General features: G+C 66.9%; 1 protein-coding gene across 2 annotated transcripts; it reads left to right on the forward strand.

Moving 5' to 3' along the window:
- Positions 1–823: 823 nt before the first annotated feature.
- MICALL2 (MICAL like 2) lies at positions 824–19,962 on the forward strand. Of its 2 annotated transcripts, XM_070362487.1 has the most exons (18): positions 824–1,185; positions 8,658–8,706; positions 10,373–10,514; positions 11,260–11,447; positions 12,083–12,195; positions 12,451–13,194; positions 13,635–13,664; positions 14,564–14,823; positions 15,529–15,619; positions 16,250–16,410; positions 16,760–16,912; positions 17,452–17,516; positions 17,613–17,733; positions 17,902–17,992; positions 18,272–18,345; positions 18,868–18,982; positions 19,338–19,384; positions 19,767–19,962. In XM_070362487.1, exons 1-18 carry the CDS (start codon positions 1,043–1,045, stop codon positions 19,859–19,861), a joined length of 2,682 nt encoding a protein of 893 aa, XP_070218588.1. In that variant the 5' UTR covers positions 824–1,042; the 3' UTR covers positions 19,862–19,962. The 2 variants fall into 2 exon arrangements, with proteins under 2 accessions (XP_070218588.1, XP_070218589.1); XM_070362488.1 differs by lacking the exon at positions 13,635–13,664.
- Positions 19,963–25,879: the final 5,917 nt, after the last annotated feature.

Genomic DNA, 25,879 nt, shown 5'->3' on the forward strand with positions numbered 1-25,879 from the left:
TCTCCACTCCTTCTAGTGGGCACAGAAGCCACCCTGTCCCCTTGCTGGGCCTCTATAGGAAAAACACCTTCCTTCCTGCCCGCAGCAGCCTTGTCTGGACAAGCCCTGGGCCTGGCCGGGTGGGCAGGGTCACCGCACATGTCTCGTGTGTTTCTGGCTGCCTGTCCTCCTGCATACGGACAGGGTTCCCAGAGAACACGGACGGCTGGGAGCAGCCCCGTAACTGAGGTCCCCATGGGACCTTTTTTTTCCTTAATAACCTGGGGCGTAGCGGAAAACTGGGACACAGACCAGAACACCGAGACCCCCCAGGGGACTCAGGCAGGGAGGCTCCTAGAGGACGTCGCCCCACCGGCAGGGCCGCCAACGACACCAAGCCCCTTTCCCGGCCTCCGCTGCCTCTTCTTTGTATCTGGGAGGTTCACGGGCCCGCCGGCAAGACAGGCCGGATCGGAAAGTCCTTCCAAAGGCCAGAAATGCGAGGGCCGTTCCTGCTGAGCGCCGGGAGGGCGTGGGGGCCGCCGGCCGGCCCGCCTGGCGGCACCCGGGTCAGGCCTCAGTCTCCGCGTCCCAGAAGGGTGCGGGACAGGATTGAAAAGAAAGAGCGTCGAAGCGCCTCCGCAGGACCCCGGGAGGGAGGGGCGGGCGGCGGGCGGGGCCTGGGCGGGGCCTATGGGCGGGGCTTGCTCGGGCCGAAGCCTTGCAGGGCCAGGCCGGGGCGGGGTCCGGCCGGGCCCGGGGGCGGGGCATTTCCGGGGGCGGATCCTGACTGGAGGAGTGGGGCCTGGAGGGCGGGACCTCGTGGTAGGGGGCGTAGCTTAGCCGGGGGCAGGGCCAGGCGGGCGGGCTCCGGCCGCGCTCCCGCCGGCTCCTAGCGCTCCCGCCGGCTCCTAGTGCTCCCGGGGCTCCTCGGCCGCGGCTCCTCGTCCTCCCAGCGCTCGGGGACGGGGTTCTCGTCCGCCCCCCGGGCTCGGGCCGGGCCGCGGCCACCGGGAAGCGCTGTCCGAGCTCCGGCGCCGGCCGGGCGGACACCGCCGCCCGCATGGCGGCCATCAAGGCGCTGCAGCAGTGGTGCCGGCAGCAGTGCGAGGGCTACCGGGACGTGAGCATCACCGACATGACCACGTCGTTCCGCGACGGCCTGGCCTTCTGCGCCATCCTGCACCGCCACCGGCCGGACCTCATGTGAGTGCGCCGCCGCCCGCGCGCCGCCGGGGAGACCGAGGCCGGCCTGCTCGGGCCGGGCGCGGGGCAGTGGACTGCGGCCAGGACCCCCGGCCCGGCGGGACGCTCCGCAGGCTGCCCCCGCGGCCTCAGTTTGCCCGACCACCAAGTGGAGCTGGGCCGGAGCCAGGACCTCCGGCCGCCCCCGCCGGCTTAGTCAGTCTGTGACTCAGGCCAGCGACCTGGGCTCTGGCCACAGCCAGCCTTCCTGGCTGGTCTCCCTGGGAAAGGGCCGGCACAGCTGCCCTTCCGGGCCCTCTGAGACCCCCCACTGTCCTGAGACCTAGCCACCAGATCAGGGGCCCTTACTGATCGGACTGACTGTGGGGTACTGCCCCTCCCGGAGCCTGTTTAGGCACCTTTAGGAATGCAACCCAGGGTCACTGTAGGGGAGGGGCTAACAGAGCCAAAAGCTTGAGACCACCCGGGTCCAGGTCCCACTGGCTAGGCCTCAGTACCCTGGGGTGATAGGGCCAGAGACAGGAGCATTGGGAGGTGGGGCAGTCTGGGGACTAGGTCGTCTCCCCCCAGGAGCGTCTCGGAGCCGAGGCTGGGAGGTGGACCCTGCCCTGCTGCCAGGCCTTGTCCCCATTCTGGGCCCTTCCATCTGTTACGCACTCAGCAAACACTCTTTGACTGGGACCCAGCTGGCTGGGACAAAGCTCTGTGCCGTGAGGCCCTGGGCCCCTGCATCGTGAGAATTCACAATGAGTAAAGCTGCCCGGGCGGGTGCCTGGGCTGGCCAGACAGAGGCTCGGGAAGAGTGTCCTCAGAAGATGCCTTCTGGGAAAGCAGGGTGTTTCAAAGTTCTCCCGAGAAGTTGTGGGTGGAGCCAGAGGTGGGTGGAACAGGTTTTCCAGGGAGCCCGCAGGTGGGAGAGGCCCGAGGCTGTACCTCCTACAGTAAGTGCTGCCCTCGGGTCTGCTCTACAGACCGGGAGACCGAGAGACCGAGGCCCAGGGAGGAGGCATCCTTTCTTGGGACACAGAGCACAATCAGGCAGAACCAGAGCCTGCACATGCCCCGCCCCCCCCCCCACCGCCCGCACCCAGATGTCCCCTGTACCCCAGGGACTGTCCCCAGGCCCTCTAGAGGGAAGCTGGTCTTAAGAAAGAGGCCCGCAAGGATTTCCTCCTGCAGCCGGGGGTTGTGAAATGCACGTGTGAGGCCGGTGGGCTGTGCTCTCTGCCCCCAGCCCCGGCTTGGGGATGCAGCGAGTGTTCCACACTGAACACCTGAAGCTGGGCTTTGAGGGGTGGGCTGGGGTCTTGGAGACTGGGGCACGGACTAGCAGTGGAGGCTGGGGCAGGCAGGGTCCTGGGGAAGGCTAGCTGGTGACTGAGCCCAGGAAACCTGGACAGGGTCAGCAGGAGGAGTCTGCCACTGGCGAGAAAACCAGCGGGTGTGGCCTTCTGCCAGCCCCACAGCCTCAGGACACCACATGGGTGTAACTGGAAATTTGGGGCCTTTCCGAGCCCCAGGAGTGCCCAACTGTTCTCAGCTGAGCTGGGGTTGGAGGCCTGTGTGTGTGTGCAAGCCTGTCCCAGCATGCACTGCCCACAGGTGAACACAGGCGTGCACATGTGGGTGTGTCTGCGTCCTGGCGCAAGTTGGTGTCATGCAGCAGTTCCGATAACCGTTATTGAGTGCCTGCTGTATACTCAGCACTCCGCACTGTGCCAGGTGGCCTTCCCCCGCCGCAGGCAGGGAGTGATGTAGAGACGGACAGCAGACAGACACACGGACAGGAGCTCCAGGCAGCTCCAGAGGTGGTGAGGGCGGGGCAGGGGCCGCTGGGGCAGGAGGAGGCCTTGCCCGGCGCAGGGGATGGTGTAGCCCCTCCTTACTGGCTTGGTGTCCATCACCTGCCCCCTGGACTTTCAGCTCCAGGCGGGAGGATGTCTGCTTTGTGCACTGCTGCGTCCCCAGTGCCTGGGACTATATCTGGCACGTGCCAGGCGCTCAGTAGCTAACAGCATGCAGCCGGAGGTCGGCAGACGTGGCTGGTGCTTGGGGCCCAGCAGGCGCGGCTGTCGTTGCCAGGTGAGGGCTCTGCAGGCGCCTGGGAGCAGCAGACAGGGCAGAGGCGGCCCGGGCCACAGAGGCAGGGTGGAGGCGCATGGCTGCAGCCGGGGAAGGCAACCGGAGGCCAGAGGGACGGGAGCTTCCGCAGGGAGCTCAGCCCTGCCGGCACCTTGGCGTTGGACTTCCGGTCTCCAGCGTGGGAGGGAGTAAACGTCTGTTACCCTCAGCCGCCCCGTTTGCGGATGTTTGTCACGTTAGCCGTCGGCGACGCGTCAGGGTCCCGTACGTGGCGGGGCCTGGAAGGGACTCCACAGATACTAAATGGTGGGGTTCCGTGAGCGTGGGCCCACGTGCGTCGCGGGCCTCTGTCTGTGCCCTAAGCACCCCTCCGCTGCCTCTGGCTCCGGCCACGCCTCTGGGCAAGGGGATGGCCTCCCCAAGAAGCTCTGAGCTGCCCCACCGGCCCCCAGCGGTGCAGGAGGGGAGGAAGCATGTGGGAACTTGGCAGGGTGGCTGTCCTCCCTGGTCAGACCTGGGTGAGACTCACCCCCTCCCTCCCCATCCTGTGAAGACCCCCGGCAGCAGGAAAGTGGACATCCTGTCTCCGCGTCTCCTAGCTTTGCCACCAGGAAGGCCTTCCTTTTACCTCTTCTCAGGCCTTCCTGCTGCCTGTCTCCTCCTGGCGCCCAGCGGAGGAGCACACCAGTGCGGGGCTCCGGCTGCCTGCTGCTGGGTCCTCACGGCGGCTCTGCCCAGCGGGACCTGGGGTTCCCGTGTGCCCTGCACTGGTCGCCCGCAGGCACCCTGGCAGGTGTGCAGTGTCTGCTGCAGGTAGGGAGACAGGTTCACCCAGCGGTCTGTCCCTGCCCCCAGCCCCCCTGCCGAGCCCACTCTGAAGCTGTAGGTTCACAGATGGGCCTGGAGGTGCCGCCCACAGGCTCTGTTCCCCAGTGACGCCACACCTGCCCAGCAGCCAGGTGAGCTCAGGAACAGCTCAAAGTAAACACTCCCGTTCCGCCTCCGGGCAGTAAACCTGTGGGGCTGGACCTGGAGGAACCAAGACTCCAGGAGGCCGGGAGGAAGGCGGGCGGGCACGATGCCAGCGTGGGAGCCCTTCTCAGAGGCAGGGCTTCCTTCTCCAGGGCCTTTCGGGCGGGTGCGCTGCTGGAGCCCCCCGCCTTGTGGGGGCCCTGGAGGGGTCAGGAGTCAGGGAGTAGGGCTCTGTGCAAACTTGCGGGGTGCCCCCCGCACCCCACAGTCCCGTGGGGAGTGACCTGACCTTTCCCTGCAGCTTGTATCAGGCTGGGCCAGAAGCAGGGGCGGTGGTGGGGGGCTCCCTGACCGCTCTGGGAGACTCACCAGTCATGGTGGGGTCAGGAGGCCTAGTCCCAGAGGCCCCCACCCAAGACCTAATTCCTGGGCCAGGGCAGAGGGGCCAGGCCCCGGGCATGCGATGGCCTCCCCACCCTCCGGCGCTGGCTTTGTGGTCAGCAGGAAGCCACCTGGGGACCAAGCCTTGGCTCTGGCTTGAGAGCTGTAGCCCGGCCCTGTTGTGGCCTTCCGGCCAGCTCTCCAGGGTGCCTGTGGGAAGAGGTTCGGGTCCGAACCCCCGCCTGACTCCCCTTTCAGCTGCTGCACGAGCCCCAGGCTGACCCCTCTTGGCTGGGCCTACTCCAGCCTGGGGGAGGCCTGCAGCCAGACGGCAAGCAGGGGGGCGTCCTGGGGCCAGCCCCACGCGTGGGGACCCCTCCCTGCCTCGCCCTGGCCGCCTCCTCGCCCCAGTCCCCCAGCCTCTTCCGAGGTGTCTGCCTTGGTGTCTCTGGCCCCAAACCAGCTCCCCCCGCCCCAACACTCTCTTCGGCTCCGTGGCCTCTCCTGTCTCCTCCCTGGGTGCTTTCTTGCCTATGTGTCCCTCCGTCTGTGTCTCGGCCTGTCTGTCCATCTGCCCCCCTCTCTGCTCCCCTTCCCTGTGGGATTAACCCCAGATGTGCTGGAGGCACCTGGAAAAAAGGCTCTGCTTCTGGCATTCCCCACCCCCACTCCAGCCCTAGAGCCCACCCCCACGCAGCTGCTTTTAGTTCCAGGAAGTAAACAGCGTGAGGTCAGCCCTCCAGGAATTTGGAAGGGGGTATGCATGCCCAAGAGCCCCCGGGGCGTTGGAGGTCAGCAGCCCTGCTCAGCTGTGGCCGCGGGGGGCAGGGGCTGTGCGTGCCCGGGCACTGTACCAGGCTGGGCGCTGGCCAGGGCAGGGCACCCAGACCCAGTGAGTTCATTCATTCAGCCAGCGTTGCGACAGTGAACAGATGCCCAGGGGGCCCCTCGCTCAGCGAGCACTGCACAGAGGAGCTCATCAGAGCGTTTATGGAGCACGGGCTGTGTGCTGGCCCCAGGCAGGTGCCTTGGAGTCGTAACAGAACATCCATGATTTTATCGTTACTATGGTTATTTTTATTTTTGGCCACACCGAGTGGCTTGTGGTATCTTATTTCCCCAACCAGGGGATCAAACCCGTGCCCCGCCCAGAGGGGAAGCAGAGTCCTAAGCAGTGTGCCGCTGGGACAGTCTGGGAACAGGCCTGATTTACCTGGGGCTGGGGGTGCTCTGGGTCCCCGCCCACAGGTGTGCAGGTTTGACCCCTCAAGGCCTTAAAGTGAAACACGAGCTGGCGCCAGGCCTGCCTGAGTCAGACGAGGGGTCAGCCCGCGGGGCCTGTTGGGCAAGGTCTGCAAACCGGCGGCTGAGGCACAGAAGGAAGCCGTCCCACCGGCCCGTCCAGGAGCCCCAGGCGGGTATCCGCAGGGCTGGTTCCCTGTGGGCCTCCGCCCTGGACATGCGGATGCGGTCTGCTCCGCGAGCCTCCACTCTGGGCCTCTCTTCGTCCACGTTTCCCATTTAGAAGGACGCCAGGCGTTTTGGGTTAGGGCCCCTGCTGACTTAGCTTGATTCTCTCTGTGAACTCCCTGCTTCCCAGCAGGGTCACGTCCTGAGGTCGTGGGGGTTAGGGCTCCAAACGGCCCCTTGGGGAGGATAATTCAGCCCGTCCCACCGGGGATTCACCTGCTGGGAGAAGGCTGGCGACCTGGGGCAGGCGCTCCTTGATGCTCTCTGAAAGGGTTTGCAAGGCCACTCTGACTCTGGCTGTTTCTGCCACCCCGCTGAGCCAGGGCGATGCCGGCCGAACCCCCTGCTGAGGGAGCTGTGAGCTCAGGCTCTGGGAGAAGGGGCGCTCTGGATGCAGGCAACAGCTTGAGCCAAGGCCCGGCGGCAGGAGACAGGGAGTTTGGAGAGAGCCGGGTCTGGGTGGGGCATGGTCGCTGTGGGACTGGTCAGGGTGGTCTGGCCCAGCCAAGGAGCCTGGGAGGCAGGTTGGCTTTGGTGCTGAGTGTGGTGGCCTGGAACTTGAGTGGAAGGGCGATTCTGCACCCTCTGGCTGGCACACCTTGAGCCTGCTCAGTGGGGCTGACCCCAAGCCGTGGGTGCCCCGACCTGCCCTGGGTTCTGAGATGTTCACTCTGAGTCTGCAGGTGGACAGGGTCCTGTGGGCAGCTGGCTGCCCCCCACCTCGCAGGACGGAGCCGCTGCAGCCCCCGGGTGGACCGAGGCCAACACAGGGGGCAGAGGGCTCCTTGTTTTGCTTGTTTGGAGACAAAACAGACCTTGTTATCCTGCCCGGCAGCACCGAGCGTCTTGCTGAGGACATGGCCGTTTTGGTCAGTGACCCAGGGCAGGTCTGGAGAAGAGATTGGGCTTTCAAAGGGATGCTGAGGTCAGAAGGGCCAGCCTGGCCGGGAGTCGCTGGACGATGGATGGAACCCAGCCAGTCCTCCAGCCACGGACTGCGGGGGAGGGGAGGCCGGGCCGCCACGCCCACTTCCCTGCCCCGCCATCATTTGTCCCCGCAGACAGCCTGCTGGCGACCCTGCCCCAGGCACAAAGCACCTCTGTTCTCCTGGGTGGTCTCACATCTGGGACCAGTTACCTGGGAGGTGGGGGTCCAGGCGGAGACCGGTGGGTCCCGAGGAGCCGGGCAGGGCAATGAACAGCAGCCAGAAGCCTGTGGGCCCCCCGACGTGTGGCCCAGGGCCAGCCTCAGTTTCCTCATCTGTGTACTAGGCCTCCTGGGTATGTCAGGGGTCAGGGGGTCAGTGCACGGTCAGGGCTGGGAGCCAAGGCCTCCCGGGCCAGGTGGCTGCAGGGTCTCCTTTCTGTTTGTGACCTCCCCAGCTTCAAGGTGGGCGTGAGCAGCTACGGTCGCCCTCTTAGGTGGGGCCCCAAGAGAAGAGGGCCCTGCCCGGGTCGGGCAGCACTGGGGTGCAGCCCTCAGCTCTCTCCTGTACCCCGAGGCTTCTGCAGAAGATCACCCCAAAGTGGCGAGGCTGCCGCCCAGCACATGGACAGCCAGACAGACCCATATGTGACCAGGCCTCCCGGAGGCGTTGAGCCACCCAGCTGACTGTCCAGGCCTGGGCTGGCTGCCTGCTGGGGCCCGGCTGTGTCTTCGGCTTGGACCGTCCTCCCAGGGGTGCTGTGCGGTGCTGCACGGAGTCCTAGGCCTGGCCTGGAGCTGGCACTAGGCTTCTCCCCCTTCTGGAGTGACCTCTGTGCTCTGGCCACTCCAGGCCGGGCCTGGGGCCCCTGCACACTCGCGGCAAAGTGCGGGGTGGGGGTGGGCGTGGGGGCTCTGACATTCTCAGCCTGGAGGGTCTGCCCCCTTAGGAGGACGGCTGGGTACCTGGCGGGCACGTGTGAACCTCAAAGGCCAGGACTCTGGGGCCTCAACCCTGCTCTGGTCCTGTCGTCCTGCTGTGTGGCCTTGGGCATGTACTGAGCCTCTCTGCCTCATCCCTGTCTGTGAGCGGGGCGTTGATGGCGTCTGCAAGTGCCGGGCAGTGTTTGTACGGAGCTGGGGACAGCAGCGCTCACAGGCAGCGCTGAGTTCATACAGGGAGCGAGAGGAGCCTGGTGCTGGCGCGGGGCCCGGCCTGCCCTGACCACTGGGCCGTGCGCACCTCCGTCCGTGGAGCCACTCGCTCTGGGACGCTGGCCTCTTGGGACCCCCCAGCTCCCTGCCAGGGGGCGCCCTCCCTGAGCGGGAGCCCGGCAGGGCTAACCGCTCTGCCGCCCAGGGCCTGCTTCCAGCCACACCTAACGGGCAGGATCGTGTGCAGCCTCCACAGGGTGAGAGGTGACGGTTGTAGCTGGGGGCCCGTGTGGGCCGCGGGGCCCAGGTCAGAGGAGGTGCTGGGTGGCCTCCCAGGCCAGAGCCCTGCCCTCCTTGCGGTCGCTGTGCGACCTGCTTCCTTCCCCGCCCCCACCCCGGCCTCAGTTTCCCCCTTCCCCCAGGCCCTTCTGGCTCCTCCTTTCTTGGACCCTGAGCTGCTTTGAACACCAGCGTTCTTATTTTCCAGAAACTTCGATGCTCTCAGGAAGGAAAACGTTTATGAGAACAACAAGTTGGTGAGTGCCCGCTTGTGCCTCCCCAGCCCGTGTCCCAGGGACCCTCATGGGGCGACGTCCCCAGGGGTCGCTTCAGAGTCGCCGCTGCCTGCAGGTGGTCAGGGGAAGGGCCAGCCCGCGCGGGGCAGCCCCAGCTCCCAGAGCAGCCCCTGATCTTGCAGCCAGGCCCTCCCAGTCCCTCTTCCTGGACCCTCCTTCCCACCCGGGGCAGAGCAGGGGGAGTGGGCGGGACGGGGCCCCTGGGGGTCCTGGGATGGACCTGCTCTCAGGCTAATGGCCTCAACTGCTGCCTGGCCCTCCTACCATGGACCCCTCCCGGCTAGCCTCAGCGTCTCTGCTGCTCAGCGAGCTCCTGGCCACCTGCCGATGCCAGGGCGCTGGCCCGTGCTCACTGCGCTCCCTTGTGGGCCCGGCCCGGGTGCAGCCGCTGCTCGGCGTGGGCAATGGGAAACTTAATCGAGATGAAATGAAATGGCATTTTCAGTTCCTCAGCGGCACTGACCACGTTTCAGACCCTCACCAGCCACGCGTGGACGGCTTGGGATGGGATATGCCCACTGTGACAGGGTGGTTAGACCACCTGACCACGGGGAATGTGTGTGCGGGTGCGAGGCGTGGTGAGGGGACCGGGGTGCCTCCCTGGGTGAGGCCGGGAGGGGGGCTGCGGAGGTGAGGCTCCGGGGCTGGAGGGCGCCCTGCTTGTGGGAGACAGCGGGTGGGACCCGGCAGGGACGGAGGGGGAGGCTGGAACAGTGAGAGGAGAAGGCTGGAACAGAGCTGGGGGGGAGGTCGGAAAAGAAAGAGGAGACTAGAACAGAGGGAGGAGCCTGGAGCAGCCGGCAGCCCGGGGTGTGGGGAGAACTTGGCTTCTTCTCTGAAGGCTGTTGTGCTGGGAGCTGCCCCTGGTGCCACAGGGTCTGTGCAGGGTGGGGGGCAGCCAGAGGAGCCAGATCCCGCCTGTGTTTGAAGGACTTAGAGGCGGCGGGAGGCCTCAGTATCTGGCGTGGAGGGGCCATCACCGCTGGGGCTGCGGGGCTGCGGGCCCAGGAGCCTCCTGGATGCACAGAGATTGGGGGAGTCACGGTAGTTTAGGGGAGGAATGGAGTGCGAAGGCGGGAGCCCACTGGGCGGGCAGGAAGAGCCCCGACGGCGCAGAGCCAGGTAGGGGAGGCAGCCCGAGGCGGGGCGGGGAGACGCAGAGGCCAGGGCCAGTGGGGAGCCCCTCCTGCCAGTGCCCTTCCAGCCGCGGCCCCCGGCTTTGGCTCCTAGGACACAGGTCCCCGTTGGCCTGGGGAGGGCTTCTCCCATGGAGAAAGCTGCCCCGTGACCTGTGAGGCCCGTGTCAGCCAGGGGTGCACAGATCCGGGGGTGGGGGACCGTTGAGGGGTCTCCACGGTGACGGGCTGGAGTCCCTGAGGACCAGGGCCCAGACGGGCCCCTGGCTCCTTCAATCCCGTTGTTGGGGTGTGATCCCCATTATACAGACGGGTAAACTGAGGCCAGGGAGCCACGCAGGCCGAGCAGACCACGAACCAGAACCTGACCCTTCTGGACTCCAGGCGGTTCTGCTGCCTCGGGCCCATCCCACTCCTCCGGGGGTAGCTGGTGGTCTGGCCAAGGAGGGGTGGGGTCTCCCGGCCCCTCGCTGACCGCCGCCCTCCCTCAGGCCTTTAGCGTGGCGGAGGAGCAGCTGGGCATCCCGGCCCTGCTGGACGCCGAGGACATGGTGGCCCTGAAGGTGCCCGACCGGCTGAGCATCCTGACCTACGTGTCCCAGTACTACAACTACTTCCAGAGGGGTGCCTCCGGTGAGCGCTGCCCTGCCCAGGCCCCCCGCGGGCAGACACACCCAGCTCTCCCGTGCCCCTCCGGGCCTGGGTCTGCCTGTCTGCATCCCTGGGGTCTGCGCCCACAGCTCGGGCGGCGTGGCCAGCCCCACTGGGCTCTCAGGCCTGACGCAGAGACCCCCCGTTGGGTGCTGAGGGTCAGCTGGCCCTGGCAGGGTGCAGCTGCTACAGGCCGGACAGGGGAGGGGCTGGCCGGGGGGGACGTTGCTCCAGCTGCTTTGTGCAGCAGTCTCCCCACCTCCCACCACGCCTCGCCTCACCCAGGCTCAGAAATCCCCGGATCGCTCTGGGCTCAGGGCCAGCCTGCCCTAGAGCCCCACTCGGTGGGGGAAGAGAAAGTCCCTATTCCCTGCCCGCAGAGCAGGGCTCTTGGGGAGGGGAGGGGATGGGGGAGGGCAGGGGATGGGGGGAGGGGAGGGGATTAGGGAGGGCAGGAGATGGGGGGAGGGGAGGGGATGGGGGAGGGGATGGGGAGGGCAGGGGATGGGGGGGGAGGGGAGGGGGGAGAGCAGGGAAGGCCAGGCCCTGCTGCGAGTGGAAGCAGTCAGGGCCGCCCCCCACCCAGGCCCCCGCCCATACCCCCCCACCCCAGCTCCCGCACTGGCACTGGCACCTCCAGGGAACCCACACTGGGTGGGGAAGAGGGTGGCTGGACTCTCAGAGCCAGCATGAGGGGCCTGGGCCCTGACCCCGTGTCTCATGCCAGCTGAGCGCACGGCCGGTGTCAAAAGGCCGTCGTCTAATGCCAGTGAGGAGCCGTCTGGAAAGAAGGCCCCGACCCAGCCCATCCAGCCCGCACCCGGCCCGGCCCGGGGACAGCCGCTGTCTCCAGTCAGCACAAACCGTACCGTCCAGCGGAAAGATGGGGGCACGGAGGGCCCCCCGCGGAAGGCTGTAAGCGCCCAGCCCCTCACTCTGGTTCATGGGTTCTCTGTCAGCTTCCCCGAGCAGGGCTCTGGGGCCTGAGTGTGCCCAGGATGTGGAGTCCCCTCAGGGCCCAGACGTGGCCCCAGCTGCCCCCTAGACTGGCCCCACGAGCTCCTTCAATGCTGTGATGGTGGGGGTGTGATGCCCACTGTACAGACGGGTAAATGGAGGCCAGGGAGGCCCTACAGGCCCAGCGGGCTGCAAGCCGCTGCTTCACCTCAGCCCTCCCCCGCCCGGTGGGCCTGGAGAACGGGCGGTGTGTCCTTTGCTCCCAGGCCAGCCCTGCAAGGTGAGGTGGAGACGGGATGGGGTAGGGTAGTCACTCCAGGCTTCCCCGCCCGGGGCGCTGGGAACTGGGTTGGATTTCTGCACCTTGGGGTGGGAACTGGAGGTGTTGAAACCTGTCCTGGTCCTCAGGGTCCCCCAACATCAGCCCCCAGCCCCCCTCCCCTTGGACCAGGCTGGAGACCCTGAACTGAGTCCAGGCATGAGCCTCCTCTGGGGCCTCGGTCTGTAAACTGGGATCTTCCAGCCCCTGGGTGGCTGGGCGGGCTGGGGGTGGGCGGGCTGGGGCAGGCAGCTCAGTGGCGCCCACCCCCCAGGGCCAGGCCGCGGGGGGCTCCCTCAACAGCAGCTGCGGCGTCTGCGGGCAGCACGTGCATCTCATGCAGCGCCACCTGGCAGACGGGAGGCTGTACCACCGCGGCTGCTTCAGGTGGGCGTGGGCGTGTGCACACGCGTGTGCACGTGTGCGTCTGTGTGCGTGCTGATGGGTGTGGGCACTTCCCGGGGCGTCCGCATCCCTAAGGAGGGCCTTGGGCGAGACTACCTCAAAATGATTGGGAGATGGGGTGTTTGAGTGACTCACCAGCCACACGAGGGGACATGGGACGCACACGTGTGTGCCCTGGGAGGAAGGAATGAACACGCGTGTGGCTGATGGAGCCTTCCCCGCCCCCAACCCCCGCAGGTGTAAGCAGTGCTCCAGCACTCTGCACTCGGGGGCCTACAGGGCCACAGGAGAGCCCGGCGTCTTCATCTGCTCCAGCCATCACCCCGAAACCACCTCTGCCAGCCCCACGTTGCCCAGCCTGGCCTCCAGGCGGCATGGAGCCATGTCCATGGACTCGGAGACCCCTGGAGGCCTGAGGAAGACGCGGGAGGCAAGCGGACAGAGAGACGTGGGGCCAAAGGCCAGGCTGCCTGGCTGGGACGCCGTAGCGGGCAGTACGTCTGCCAGAGGTTCTGCTTCAGCTGCAACCGACCCGCCAGCCCCCGCTTCATCCCGAGTCCCCACGGGGAGCCCAGCTGTGCCCAGGCTCATGGTGGGCCCTGCAGGGGGTGAAGCCGGAACTCATGTAACCAGCAGCTCCCTGACGGTATGGCCGTCGCCAGCAGGCAGACCCCGGCCCACCGGGACCCCGAGTGCCCCGGATCCTTGCCCGGCCACACCGCAAGGCTGGGCCACACCCCGAGTCTCAGCCCCCCAGACCAAGCTCAGTTCCAGGCCGGCGTCTCCAGTGCCAGCAAGCACCCCGGCCTGGACCCCATCATCCTCTAAGACCCAGCAGGCTCGGGAGCGGTTCTTCCAGACCCCCGGAGCTGCCCCCGGCCCTGGCCCGGCTGCTGCAGATATACCTTCCAGGGACGGCCGCAAGGAGCAGGCACTGAGCTTCCTCCGCAAAACCCTCCCGGAGCTCGGGGCGCCCGGCAGGTGGGTGCAGGAGGGGCCTGGGGCCCAGCGGGGTTGGGGCAGCCGGGGAGGCCGGGGAGGTGCTCGGGGCTTCGGCCCTGCCTGGCGTGTGGCACCAGGGCTGCCCATCCCCAGCCTGTTTCCTGACCGGGGGGTGTGGGGACTGAGGAGGGCCTGGAGGCTGTAGGCGGGGGCCACAGCTGGCCCTGTAGAGCCGGCTGCATGTGTGCGGGGGGCCAGGCCATGCTCAGTCCACGTGAGGACACCATGCACAGATGAGGGGCCGGGGCCACGGGTGGTCTGAGCGTTGGCGGGGCTGAGCACGGCCCAGTGTCTTCAGCATGCGGGACCCTTCAGGGCCGCAGGGTGGTGGGTAGAGGTGGGTCTCCACGCTCGCGTCCTGGGGCTGCTGGACAAGCGGGGCCCAGGCAGCTGCAACCGCAGGCATTGTTCCTTCACAGAGCTGGAGGCCGCGGGTCCGAGCGCCAGAGGTGGGCAGGGCGCACCCCAGCACAGGCTCGCGGGGGCGCCCGTGGCCCCTGGCTCGTCTCTGCTGTCTTCACGGGCTCCTGTCTGTCCATCTGTCCTCTCCTTCTCTCCTTTCCCTCTTGTCTTTGACGTCAGGGCCTCCCTCATCCAGGATGAGCAAGTCGTAGCTTGATCTCACCTGGAGAGAACCTGTTTCCAAATAAGGTCACGCCCTGAGCCCCTGGGGGGGGCGGGGGGTGGTGCACCGTGGTGCCCGGTACACGCTGGAGGGTCCATGCCAGGCTGGCGACAAGGCTGCAGCCACTGCCCGGAGTTGCCCTTCCCATCGGGGCCGCTCCTGGCTTGGAGCTGCTGACGCTGACGGGTGCCAGGGCCTCCCAGGGTGGGCACGGGCAAGCAGACCCCCTGCCGCTGCAGTGCTGAGGGGTGTCCAGAGCTCTCGGGGGCCGAGGCTGTGTGAGCGCTCCCGGGGTGCCCCCTGTGGGGAGCCCAGTCTGGGGGGATGGGGAGAGAGAACTGGTTTGCCTGAGGGGCCCGGGGCCCCACTTCCTGCACAAGTGCACTCCCGGGGACGCGGTGGCTGTGGGCGGGCCTCGTGCATGTCACTCAGGACGGAGCGCAGACTCTGCCATGCAGCCCGGCTGCTCCGGGCGGGTCGGGGGGTCAGGGAGGGAAGTCAGGGTGCTGCCCACGCCCTGCACGTGGTGCCTCGGGGGGTGTTCAGTGCCAGCCGACCCCAGAGCTCACAGGAGGGCGCGCCAGGGCCAGATGCAATGCCCACACCTGCAGCAGCCTTCAGGAGGGTGGGCCTTGGGAAGCGTCTCAGGGAGACGAGGGGCTGCTTACTGCCTGGGGGTCGAGGGAGCTCCCACCCCTGCTGACACCCGTGCCCCCCCAACAGGGCCCCCACCACCGCCACCCCCGCTCCCAGCTCCCATCCCAGATCCGAGGGGCCCGGAGCCAGTCCGCCAGCCAGGGCGTCACTGCCCACATCCCCACAGACCCTCAGCTCCCCCGCGAGGATGGGGCCTCCCGCCACCCCGGGTGTGGGCAGTACCTCATGGGCATCCCAGGAGGCCAAGAAGGGCTCGGCTGCCTCCTCAGGGGCTGTCGGGGCCGGTGCTGGCTCCAGGCTGAAGCTGGAGGCCCCGCTGGCCAAGGGTAAGAGCCCCCAGTGTGGGCGGGGTGCGGGCCGGGCTGTGGGGGTGGTGGGGTCCCCGGCGTCCCCGCGCCCAGCCTGCCGCCGTGTCGTGGCCACTCTGTTCCCAGCCCGTGGTCCTGTTCACAGCCTGGCTCCTGGGGGCCCTTCTGGGGGGCTGTCACCCGCTGGCCCAGCCCCACAGCCCCGCCGCCCTATGGCGACGGCGCCCTGGCAGGGTCCCCTTCCCATGGGTCCCTCCTCACTGCCCAGAACTGGCCTCGGGGTCTGTTCTCCAAAGGCCCTGATGCCCTTGACTGCCCTGGCCTCGTGCTCCAGGCCAGCGTTACGGACACTTTGCTGCAGGACTGTGCACTTGGCTTTTTCTTGGCGCCGGGGCTGCCCCTGAGGGCACCCGTGGGGTCACTGGGCGGCTCAGAGAACGCAGGATCCAAAGCATTCTTCCTCCTCTTTCGTGGCTGAGCCCCCAGCCCGAAGGCCATTCTGCCCGGAGCCGAGGAGGCCTGCAGACGGTCACCCCACACCCGCACGGAGTCCCTGGAGCGCACACCCTGTTTGGCAGCAGGAGAAGCGGGCAGGGACCCCCCAGGCACACAACACAGCGGGGAGCCCTTCCCAGGAGCCAGGCTGGCCGTGGGGGCGCCCGAAGGTGGGGTGGTGGGAGGAGCGGGAGGGGCAGCCTTTCCCAGCAGACTATTCCCATCCAGGCCCAGGTGCCAGCCCCCAGGGCAGCCCGGAGGACCAGCCGGCGGGGTGGAGGGCCCGCCTGAAGCCCGTGGAGAAGAGCCCTGTGGACAGGTGCATGTGGCAGGCCCCCGGGGCGCTGAGCCTCCCCCGCCTGTGGCCAGGGCGGGCACCGGGCAGGCACAGAGCAGGCGCTTCTCACAGGCCAGCCACACGGCGGCCAGTTGGCACCCATGGCAGGGCTGTGTGCCGTCGGCCCGTGCGGGTCAGCTGTGGAAGCGGGAGCCTGGGGGGACAGGCCATGTGCCCTCAGGCTGCTGGCCTCGGGGGGTCAGGCGGCTCCAGGGAGGGTCCATCAGGACCCTCGGATCCTCACTGAGCCAGCCTGGAGGCCCCAGGGAAGGAGAGCACCCGAGGTGCGTCCCCCCAGGGCTGACCTGGGACCCCCACTCACTGTAGGCTTGGCAGAGAGAGGGGCAGGGAGGGAGAGAGGGCCGCTGCAGGTCCGCGGTGCGGGGTGGCCTCCCTGTGTGAGCTGCGGGGACCCATCCTCATACACGCTCCAGGCGGGGGCCGTGTGTGCATCGGCCGTGTGCACCTGAGCACACGCTCACACCTGTGCACACACATCTGCTCTCCAGGTGAGGCCATCGGGGCCGAGAGCTGCACGCGTGCTTCAGACTGGTCTGCACAGGGTGTGGGGAGGCCTGTGTCCCTCCCCTGACCTCCTGCCTCTCTGCCCAGGGCCCCGGAGGCAAAGGAACCTCAGGTCCTGAGAGAGCCGCGGACAGGTGATGCAGCCGGGAAGGCGTCCGGGAGCTCCAAGGCGGGCATCCACATCACGCTGACCTCTGTGCGGGTGGACAGGACGCCGGGCGCGGCCGGCCCCGGGGCCAGCCTCCCAGGTACTGCCAGCAGAGGCCCCCACCCTCCTCTGCAGGCAGCCCCGGTCTAGCAGGCCCTTCCCTCGGGGGCAGAGCAGCCGCTGGTCCTGGCGGGCGGGCATGCCTGTGTGAGGCGTGACTGTGCCTGTCTGCTCCCAGCCCCGCTCTGCCTCCCCAAGCAGGTCCCCTGTGCCCTCAAGGGCCAGGCTTCTGTCCCCTTCCCCTCCCATGGACGGGGCCAGCCGGGCAGACTTGGATTGTGGCCTGACACCCATGTGGGCACCCTCCAAGGGGCCCCAGCTCAGGAAGGCAGGAGGGGGAGGGCCTGGGCCTACCGGCCTGACACATGGCTCATCCTCACCACGGGTAGCCGCGTCTGCGTCTGCATCCCCTCTCAGGAAGCTGGCTGTCCCAGCCAGCCTGGATGTTTCTGGCGACTGGCTGCAGCTTGAACCGTCGAGGAAGGAAAGCCCTGCCCGGAGCCAGAAGGAGGAGGAGAAAGGTCCTCCGCAAGGCAAACCAGGTGAGTCCAGGGCATACCGCGTTCCTGCTTGGGATCCTTTGGAGGACATGCCCCGTGGGGCTTTGGAGGATGCATAGGAGCTCGTGAAGCCTAGAATGGAGGAAGACAAGCCTCCAGTGCCAGCAGAGGCGAGTGCACCTGGACGTGCCGGGCTCTGTGTATCTGAGGTGGGGCTGGAGGTCTGGAGGGGCTGGAGGGGCTGGGCTGGGCCCCAGGACGGGATCAAGGCCCCGCCTCCCTCCTGGAACCTGAGTCACCCTGGCAGCGATGGGGCATCTGCTCCCGGCATCTTGTGGGAAGGGTGGCTGGGGTGCTAGCTGCCAACCTAGAGGAGGGCAGGGCCCGGGTGAGCACAGGGTCTCCTGGGATTTGTCTGCCAGCTTGCACTCTTCAGGCACCAGCAGGGGCTGCTGGGCATGGCAGGCATACCAGGATGCCAGGGCGTCCCGGGGGGCAGGGCTGGGTGGGCCCCACTGCAGACCACGTCTGGGTCATGCTGGGCCTGGTGCCTGAAGAGGCTCATCCTGCCCCTTCCCCAGGGAGGCCTCCAGGCCCGGCTGGTGTAGCTGCTCCGCCTGCCAAGTCGGCAGCCTCCCCAGTCAGGGTGAGTGGGCTGGGGTGGGGGTGGGTGAGAAGCTCAGCCCTGGGACCCGGGCGACTCACGGCCGCCCCCCACTTCTCACCACCCGCTCATCCCCAGCTGCACCCCGACGACATGCCGCCCGAGATCCAGCGGCAAGTGCAGGACATTGAGAGGCAGCTGGATGCCCTGGAGCTCCAGGGCGTGGAGCTGGAGAAGCGTCTGCGAGCGGCTGAGGGGGGTGAGCGCCCCCCACACCCTGGGTTGGGGCCCCCTCCCTCCCCCGGTCGGGCCTCCCCTCCCTCCCCCGGTCGGGCCTCCCCTCCCCACCCAGCATCCTGACCTGGCCTCAGCCAGCGTGGCCCTGGGCGCCTCGGCCGGCCTGCGCCCAGCCCGCTCCTCTCTGTAGATGACTCAGAGGATGCCCTCATGGTGGACTGGTTCCGGCTCGTCCATGAGAAGCAGCTGCTGTTGAGGCTGGAGTCAGAGCTGATGTACAAGTGAGTGTCTGGCCGTGGCCCCCTGGAGGGGCCTTCTCCGTGCACACACAGGTATGCTCACGGGTGTGCTCGCAGGCGTGCTCCCGGGTTTGCCCGTGGGTGTGCTCGCGGGTGTGCTCGTGGCGTACTCACGGGCGTGCTCGCAGGCGTGCTCATGTGTATGCCCGTGGGTGTGCTCACGGGCGTGCTTGTGACGGAGTGTGCTCACGGGTATGCCCGTGGGTGTGCTCGCGGGTGTGCTCGCGGGTGGCCAGGCTCACAGCCACGCACCCTTGACAGGGCCAGGGATCAGCGCCTGGAGGAGCAGCAGCTGGACCTCGAGGGGGAGCTGCGCCGGCTGATGGCCAAGCCGGGTGCGTCCAGCCGGTGGCGCGGGGCGGGGCTGCGGGGTGCGGGCTTCTCTGGGCCCCAGGCTGGCTGCCTGGCTGAGCTCCTCAGCCTCTCTGTGCCTGGGTTTCATTCCTGGAAAATGGCGATCCCAGCGCCCTCTCCTTCGGTGGTGGTGAGGGTTGTGTGGGGCGTGCCGGGAGCAGCTGACAAGAGTCTGTTGGCATCGTGGTTCCCGCAGCTGAGTGCAGGGCTGGGGCTCGGGTCCTGGCAGGCCTGCCCGCCCCTTGCCATAGTGCTGCGAGCCCGCCGTGTCTGGGACGGGTGGGCGGTGTTGTGTGCGTGGCTGTGACAGCTGGGAGGGGCCCGCAGCGCCCCCCTCCAGTTCAGGCGCTGTTCACTTGCTCCCTCAGCCAGTGCTGCCCCTCATGGGCCAGGGACCCCCCTGCTCCGCCAGGGGAGGAGCCTGACCTTTGGGGAGTGGGGACACCACGTCCCTGAGCAGGGTGGGGACAACAGGGTTCCGCTGACGCCAGCTGTCCGTGCAGAGGGTCTGAAGTCCCCCCAGGACCGGCGGCGGGAGCAGGATCTGCTGGACCAGTACGTGCACACGGTCAACAGCCGAAGCGACATCATTGACTTCCTGGATGAGGACCGGCTTAGGTGAGGGGTCCAGGGGGGTCCGGGTGAGGGGGGCTCAGGACCTCTCCTCTGGTCAGCCGGAGGAGACCCACCCTGTGCATTTTGCAGGTGGGTCCTGAGGCTGAGGGCGGGCCCTGCCAGGCAGCCCGGCTCCCAGGGTCTCCCCTAGTGAGACCCCTGGTGCACGCCGGCCCTTCCGACCCCGAGTCACTGTCCCAGGTCCTGCTGGGCCGAGAAGTGGGGACCCGCGTGGGGCGGGAGAGGGTGGTTCAGTGGTGTGGCCCGCCGGCAGGTGGTGAGAGGGCTGGTGAGGTCGGGCGGTGTGAGGGTGCCTGCACCCCCGCCGCTGCGTGCCCTCACGGCCGCTCCGTTTCAGGGAGCAGGAGGAGGACGAGGTGCTGCAGAGCATGATCCAGAAGCTGGGTGACTGGGGGCTCCGGCTCAGGGGGGGCGGGGCCCGTGGGGGCGGGGCGGGCCATCGGGGCGGGGCCTGTGGTGCGTGGGCGGGGCCTGTGGGAGGGAGGGGGCCTGCCGGCCCGCGGGGCCGCAGAGGCGCTTGGTCAGCAAGGCTCACCATGAGGCAGTGAGTCTCCCGGGCTTGAGGGGTCCCATGGTCGGGGCGAGGGGAGGCCTCGTCCCCCAGATGGCGCCCAGCCCGGCGGGTGCTCTCCAGGCAGGCGCTCGGCGCGTTCCCCTGGGGAGGGCGGCGGGTGGGCTCTGCTGGGGCCTGGGAGGCCCCGCGGGTGGGAGGCTGTGGGGAGCCGGCCTCCAGGTGGGCGAGCGAGGCCCCTGTGTCCGCCCCTAGACCTGCAGAGGAGCGGCGAGGAGCAGAGGAAGAAGCCCAGATTCCGCTTGTCCAGCATCTGGTCCCCCAAGAGCCGGAGCAGGACCCCCGAGTAGCCGCCTGGTGGCGCTGCAGGACCCTCACCTGCGGGTGGGGTGGGACCCACGCTGCCCGCTCTGCGGGGTCCCGGGCGCCTCAATAAAGAAACTGACGCGTAGCCTGGCCTCCGTGTCCCGTCCGGCCCTGAGCTCCTGGCAGCCCAGAGGTCTTAGCCACCGTCCTCTGCTGCTGCGTGGACAGGCCTGTGGCCTAGGGCACTCACAGCCTCTCTGGACCCGGCCTGGGCCCTCTGGGATGGGCCTGCTGGCTGCTTCCTGGCCTGGTGGCGCGGACAGGCTAGACGTGAGCCTTCAGGAGCCAGGGCAGGGCCGGGTCTCTGCAAACTGCACCGGGTGCGGGCCCCCCACTCGTGGGGATCCCCGTCTAGATCTGTGACTTTGACCTTTGAGGTGAAGGCCAGCTGGGCCCCTGTGGGCCGTGTTCCTGGCGTCCAGCAAGGGAGAGCCAGGCACCGCCCTGCCCGACCCCGGGTAAGGGGGCCACGGTCCCGCAGGGCAGGCCTGAGGGAGCAGAGGTTCCTCGCAGCCCAGACCTGCGTCCTCGGCAGCGCCAGCCCGGCCCCTGGACCGCAGTCAGCCTCCCTCCCAGGGCTCAGCCTCCCAGCCCAGCACGGCGAGTCACAGCCGTGTCTTCCTGTGGGGTCTGCAGCCACCGCGGAGCCCACCATGGTGGTCCCGCCCTGGGGACCCTTGGCAACAGCAAAGCACGGACACTCCCCCACCTGGCAACAGGTGGCGTCAGGACCCCGTAGGTGCCCGTGGGGATGGGAGCCCCTGGCTGAATGTGCTGGGCCCACCGGCTCTCAGCTCTCTGTCCTCACGGGCTGTGGGGGTCTCCGCTGGGGTCTGGGGAACCGTGATCAGGATGTGACCTGACAGGGCAGGGCATTGCCTGGCGCAGAGGTGGACTCCCGGTCCCGGCTGTGCTGCTGAGCCGCGTGGCCTTGGGCCAGGGCCCTGCCCTCCCTAAGCCTCTGGTAGCAATGGGCTGCGTGTTCCTGGTGAGGTTGATGGGGCCACGGGGCTGAGCCTGGCCCAGCAGTGGGTAGAGGGGCTCAGAGACTTCCTGCCAACCCCTGGATAGCGGCCAGATCCTGGTGGAGGGCGGGGTGATGGGGGGCTGTGGACAGCCCTGGGCCGTCAGTGGGGCCTGGGCCCTGCAGGGACTCGGCCAGGTAGGGCAGCCTGACGTCCTTCCGCAGGCGCTGGGCACCGTGGTGGCTCTGAGCAGAGGCCCGGGGCCCTTGCGTGTTAGGAAGAGGACCTGGAAGGGCCCCGGGGCTGTCAGCCTGACCCTCCCTGAGTGCCAGCCCCTACACCATCCTCCCACGCGGGCCCCTGCGGCAGTGCGGCCTCTTCACCACCAGGGGGAGGCAGAGGGCCACTCAGCAGAGCCGATAGCTGCATTTTACTGACAAGGAGACGGGGGGCTCAAAGAGGTGCGGCCAGCCCCCTGGAGTCACACAGCAAGCTAGGTGTGGCCTGGGGCTGGAACCTGCAGCCCAGCTCCAGCACCCCTGTGGCAGTGCCCTCCACGTGACCCGGGAGCCCGGGTGGGCAGGTGCACAGGGCATCTTGAGACGGAGTGGGAAGGATTCCTCCCGGCGCGTGTGAGGTTGTCCAGCCCGTTAGGGGACAGCCCTGGTGGGGACACGCACCTCATAGGCACCCCTGGGGAGAGGGGGCTGCCCTCCATCATGGCTCCTCTTTGGGGCCCTGGAGGCCCCCCTGGGGGTGCTGGGGGGCTCAAGGTAGCAGATCCCCTGCTGGCGGTCACACCCCAGGGTGTGAGCTGCTGGCAGGCTGTGCTTGCTGTCTACCCGGGGGCCAGTGCCCGGTCATGGCAGGTCAAGCCTGGCGGTGTCCTTGGGGGCCGAGGAGTTACCAGGTCACACAACATGCATTCCATCGGGGCAGAGCAGGAGGGGCCGCAGGGACCACCCTCGAGGCATATAGGTGGGGCCCGGCTTCACTGCAGCCCCCCAACTTGGAGGAGAATTCAGCTGGTGCTCCAGCCCCAGGGGGCCCCAACAATTGCAAGAGGCCCACAGACCAACAGGAGTGGGCACGGCAGTGTGCAGTGGGCACAGCGCTGAGCGGGAGGCTTAGCTGGACCCATGCCCAGCTGGGAGGTTCCTGGGGCTTTGAGATCCACCTGTGCATACAGGAGGCGCTCAATATGGCCTTTCTCTTCCCAGACATGGCCCAGAGGAACCGTGCTCCCATCGTTGGACACGGTGGTGGGCTGTGTGTTTGGAGAGGGCTGTTCCCCAGGGGCCCTCATGGGGCCCACACGCTGGCCTGGGGCCTCACTGATGGACTTTCAGGGCAGGGCGATGCTCGAACCGAGGCCTGGCTGCGCGGAGGGTCCGGGGTGTGAGGGGAGCTCAGGGTGGGGCGTGGGCCAGCGTGGCTACAGGAGGAAGGGGGAGGTGGCCCAGCAGGGGCTCCTGTGTGCCGGACTCCAAGCCCAGCGGGAGCCTCCCACCTGGCCGCCCCCCTTTGCTGCCGCCGGAGCCTCCACTGCCCTGGCCTCCCCGGGGCAGACGTGCGGCAGGCCCTGACCACCCCTCGCCTGGAGCCCCGTCCTCCACAAGCCTGGGTCCAAGACGGGGCTCTCCTGGAAGAGGCTCCCTGAGCCCCCGGCCGCCCACCGCCCTGGCCCACGTGGGGCCCTTGGAGGCCACCCTGCTTTAGGCGTGTGTCTCCTAAGGTGGGCGTTCCATGTCCTTGAGTCAGGGAGCTGGGCCGTGTCCCAAACCCAGGACCACGCCCGGCACGCGAATGAGCCGAGCACACGGGTGAGTGAATGAGTGAGGCCCGCCTCGGGATGTGACCCTGGCCCACTCGCCGCCCTTCCTGGGCTTGAGCTTTCTCACCGAGTGAGGGGCTTGCGATGCTGCTGGGGGTCCCCCGGTCCCCGGACAGGGCTGGCCTGAGCCCCGGGCTGGCGCAGAACTGCCTTGTGGGGGGCGCTGCCCAGGCCTGGAGAGCTGCGTGGGCTCAGGTGGGCAGAGTGCCCAGGGTGTGGGGGACAAGCACGCACACGAGGCCCCAGTAGCTGTAAACGGTGGAGACCTCAGCGGGGCCCCGCAGCCTCCTTCACCCCCCGCAACCCCCACTGGCTGGTCCCGACCCGCTTCCCTCAGCCATGTCCGTGGGGCTGAGGCTGGCCTGGTCCCTCCCACAGATGCCCCGGGCTCCCTGCGCCCATCCCCCAGCCATCTCCACTCCCACCCTAGAAGGGGAAAGGGCCCCCCTGGTCAGAGGCAGGAGGAGGAGGGGTCAACAGAGGCGTCCTTGGCTGGGCAGGGCTGGCGGCAGGGGGTGTCCGACCCTGGGGCTAGGGTGCAGGCGTGGCCTCGGGATGTAGGCCCGTCTCGGGGCCGAGGAGTCAGGTGAGCAGCACCGCCTTTGCCAGGAAGGTGGTGGATCCTGGAGGATGGCCAGCTCGCACAGTGGGCGTGGCGGGGCCTGGACTCTGGTGTCCTTAGCCTCCATCTGGGAGGTGCGGGGAGCAGAGCCTGGACCCCCTCCAGGCCCCCTCCTGTCTGGGGACTCACTGGGGAGGGGCCCTGTCTGGTTTGGCCCAGGCAGGAGCCACAGTCGGCCCACAGACAAGTCTCTGTGGGCACTGCTGTGGGCACGTTTTCACCTCTCAGCGTCTTGGGCGTCCTGGGAAGAAAGGGCTGCCCAGGCCTCTAGAGGACACACGCAGGGTGTGACCCGGCTCCCAACAGCCCGCCCGAGGTCCCCCTGTACCACTGACCCCAGGGCTGGCCGCGGCCCTTCCTGGTGGAGTCAGTGCGAAGGCGCCAGAGGTCAGGCCCGGTCTGCTCAGGGGAGGGGCCTCCCCGGAGCCCGTGGGTGTTGGGGGCCAGAGTGAGGTACTCCGCCCGTGACAAAGGTCATGAGGAAGGAGGCTCGACATACGCAAAGGCGGGATCGAGCCTCAGGAGTCCCCCTGGAAATCCTCGAGCGTCTACCCCCATAACCAGAGCCTGCCTACTTTACTACTTTGTGCTCTTACCTACACCTCTGACTTTACGGGGGGCTGTCCCCCACCACCTCTTTCGGAGAAGGAGTTAACCTAGAGCTCCAGTCAATAAAAACTCTTGGGTGTGACAAGAGTGTTTTAACCTACAAACTCCTCTGAAGGTTCTCTAGCCTGCCTGACAGGCTCGTCCAGCCACATGTGATTGCTCACAGCCTCCCAACCGTGAGAGGCACGAGATGCTTTAAACCCTCTAAAAACAGGTTCTTTAGAGAAGTTAGAAAACTATAAGTATAGTGGGCTGATTAGAAATTGTATTGGTGAAGGGTTTTTCATTTGTTGAGCCAATGTTTGTTGCTAAGTCTCCACATCCCCTGCCCTTACACACGTTAATGAATATATAGAAGAAATAAGTATTAACCTTTGATATTAATCACGTTAGACCTTAGGCTAAGTAAATTCTTTCCTTAACTAAAACCCACTACACCCTCACCCTGTAGGAATGTAACTTTATTTGGGTGGCGTCTGTTTTGAGAATAATCAGCCCTGGAGAAATAAGTGTCCTGATTGACTGACCGCTGTCACAAGGAGAGGGTCGTAAATTGTCAGCAGGCCCCCCTGGCCAGAAGATGATGTAACACCCCTAAGACCTCTGTATACATTTGTATGAAGCACCTGACTTTGATAAAAGTCAGGACTGCTGACCCCGCATGACTTTTGCATAACATCTCAGTGTATAAAAACAGACTCTGGAAAATAAAGAATTGGGATCAGTTTCTCCAAATACTGGTCTCCCCATGTCGCTCTCTCTCTCACTCTGGTTGAGTCTCCATCTGGAGCGTGGAACCCACCATGCTTACTAATTATGCCTGGGCTTCTAAGATCCGACCGGGGAGGCCTCAGTGTCTCCTCTCCTTCGGGAGAACGGAAGGACGCCTGCGGCCTACGTAAGTGGTGCAAACTTCTTGTCTTGAAGTTTTATTGGTCTCCTGCGTAAACCAAGCTACTCAGCCTCTTTTCTCCACTGAATTTTCCTACTGAGCTATCCTCATCCTATTACTCTTTATATCTTTGATAAAATATTTAAATAAATAGGTCGCCGACGCCGTCCCCGCTTCGAATACCCTGGATCAGCCGGGGCAGGACCCCGGCACGTGGGCCCCGCTCTTCTGTCCCCACGGGGCCTGTCCTGCCCTGGGAGGGGTCTCCTTGCCCGTGGTAGACACAGGGGTGGGCCTAGGAGCGTGCACACTAGGGCATGGGGGCTCGTGAAGACCCCAAGGGGGCTTCAGAGCTTGGCTGTCAGGTCAGGGCACTCTGGAGCCCGGGGACCCAGAGCGCGCTGTGCGGGCAGTGCACGTGAGCTCTGGGTGGACACCCCCTCGGCCCACAGGCTCCCAGCCCCTCAGGAGGGGTGCGGCGGGAACGTGGGGTCCCGGCCCTCCCCCCCGTGTGTGCTGTGGACGCTGCCTTTCCATGTGCGGCTGTGTGCAAACGGGGCCTCCCGCCCCCTGAGGCTGCTGGGGCTCCCACTCACCCCCAAGAACAGAGCGCTGACTCTGGGGCCTGCCCATGCCGCCTCCCACCCCTTCCAGCAGAGGCCGGCGCCCACGGGCCTGGGGGCCTGGGAACCCTCTGCAGGGCCACCCGGGTGCCTCTCCCAGCCGTCCTGTCTTGGAGTCCCAGATTCTGTGCTGACGGGCTCTCCCAGGACCCTGATGAGGGCGGATGGCATGGCCGCCAGCACATTATGCTGCTAGTAAAGAACTTCCCCCCGACACGCCTCACCTGCAGCCGCTGACACTTCCCAAAGTCCGTGAGGATAGAATCCGATCGGAATGCAATCTCCAGGACATGTTATCTCATCACAAATTGAAATAATATTGTATTAAATTAAAAAGCTAAAACTGTTCTGTTCGCTCTTATACGGCTGTGTGAAACTTGATCAGTGGTTTTAAGAACGTGACACTTCCGTATGGGCCATTTCTCCTCTCATTTACTGAGGTGGGAAGACCTGCTGG

Source organism: Bos mutus, chromosome 25 (genome assembly GCF_027580195.1).
Source record: "Bos mutus isolate GX-2022 chromosome 25, NWIPB_WYAK_1.1, whole genome shotgun sequence".
Classification (NCBI taxonomy): domain Eukaryota; kingdom Metazoa; phylum Chordata; class Mammalia; order Artiodactyla; family Bovidae; genus Bos; species Bos mutus.

What these genes read in the sequence shown, in the direction of transcription:
- MICALL2 (XM_070362487.1), top strand. Translation starts at nt 1,043, where the DNA reads ATGGCGGCCATCAAGGCGCTGCAGCAGTGGTGCCGGCAGCAGTGCGAG. An exon ending in GAGAAGAGCCCTGTGGACAG is followed by an intron (nt 15,620 to 16,249) that starts GTGCATGTGGCA and finishes CTCTCTGCCCAG; the next exon opens with GGCCCCGGAGGCAAAGGAAC. An exon ending in CCCCGGGGCCAGCCTCCCAG is followed by an intron (nt 16,411 to 16,759) that starts GTACTGCCAGCA and finishes CACCACGGGTAG; the next exon opens with CCGCGTCTGCGTCTGCATCC.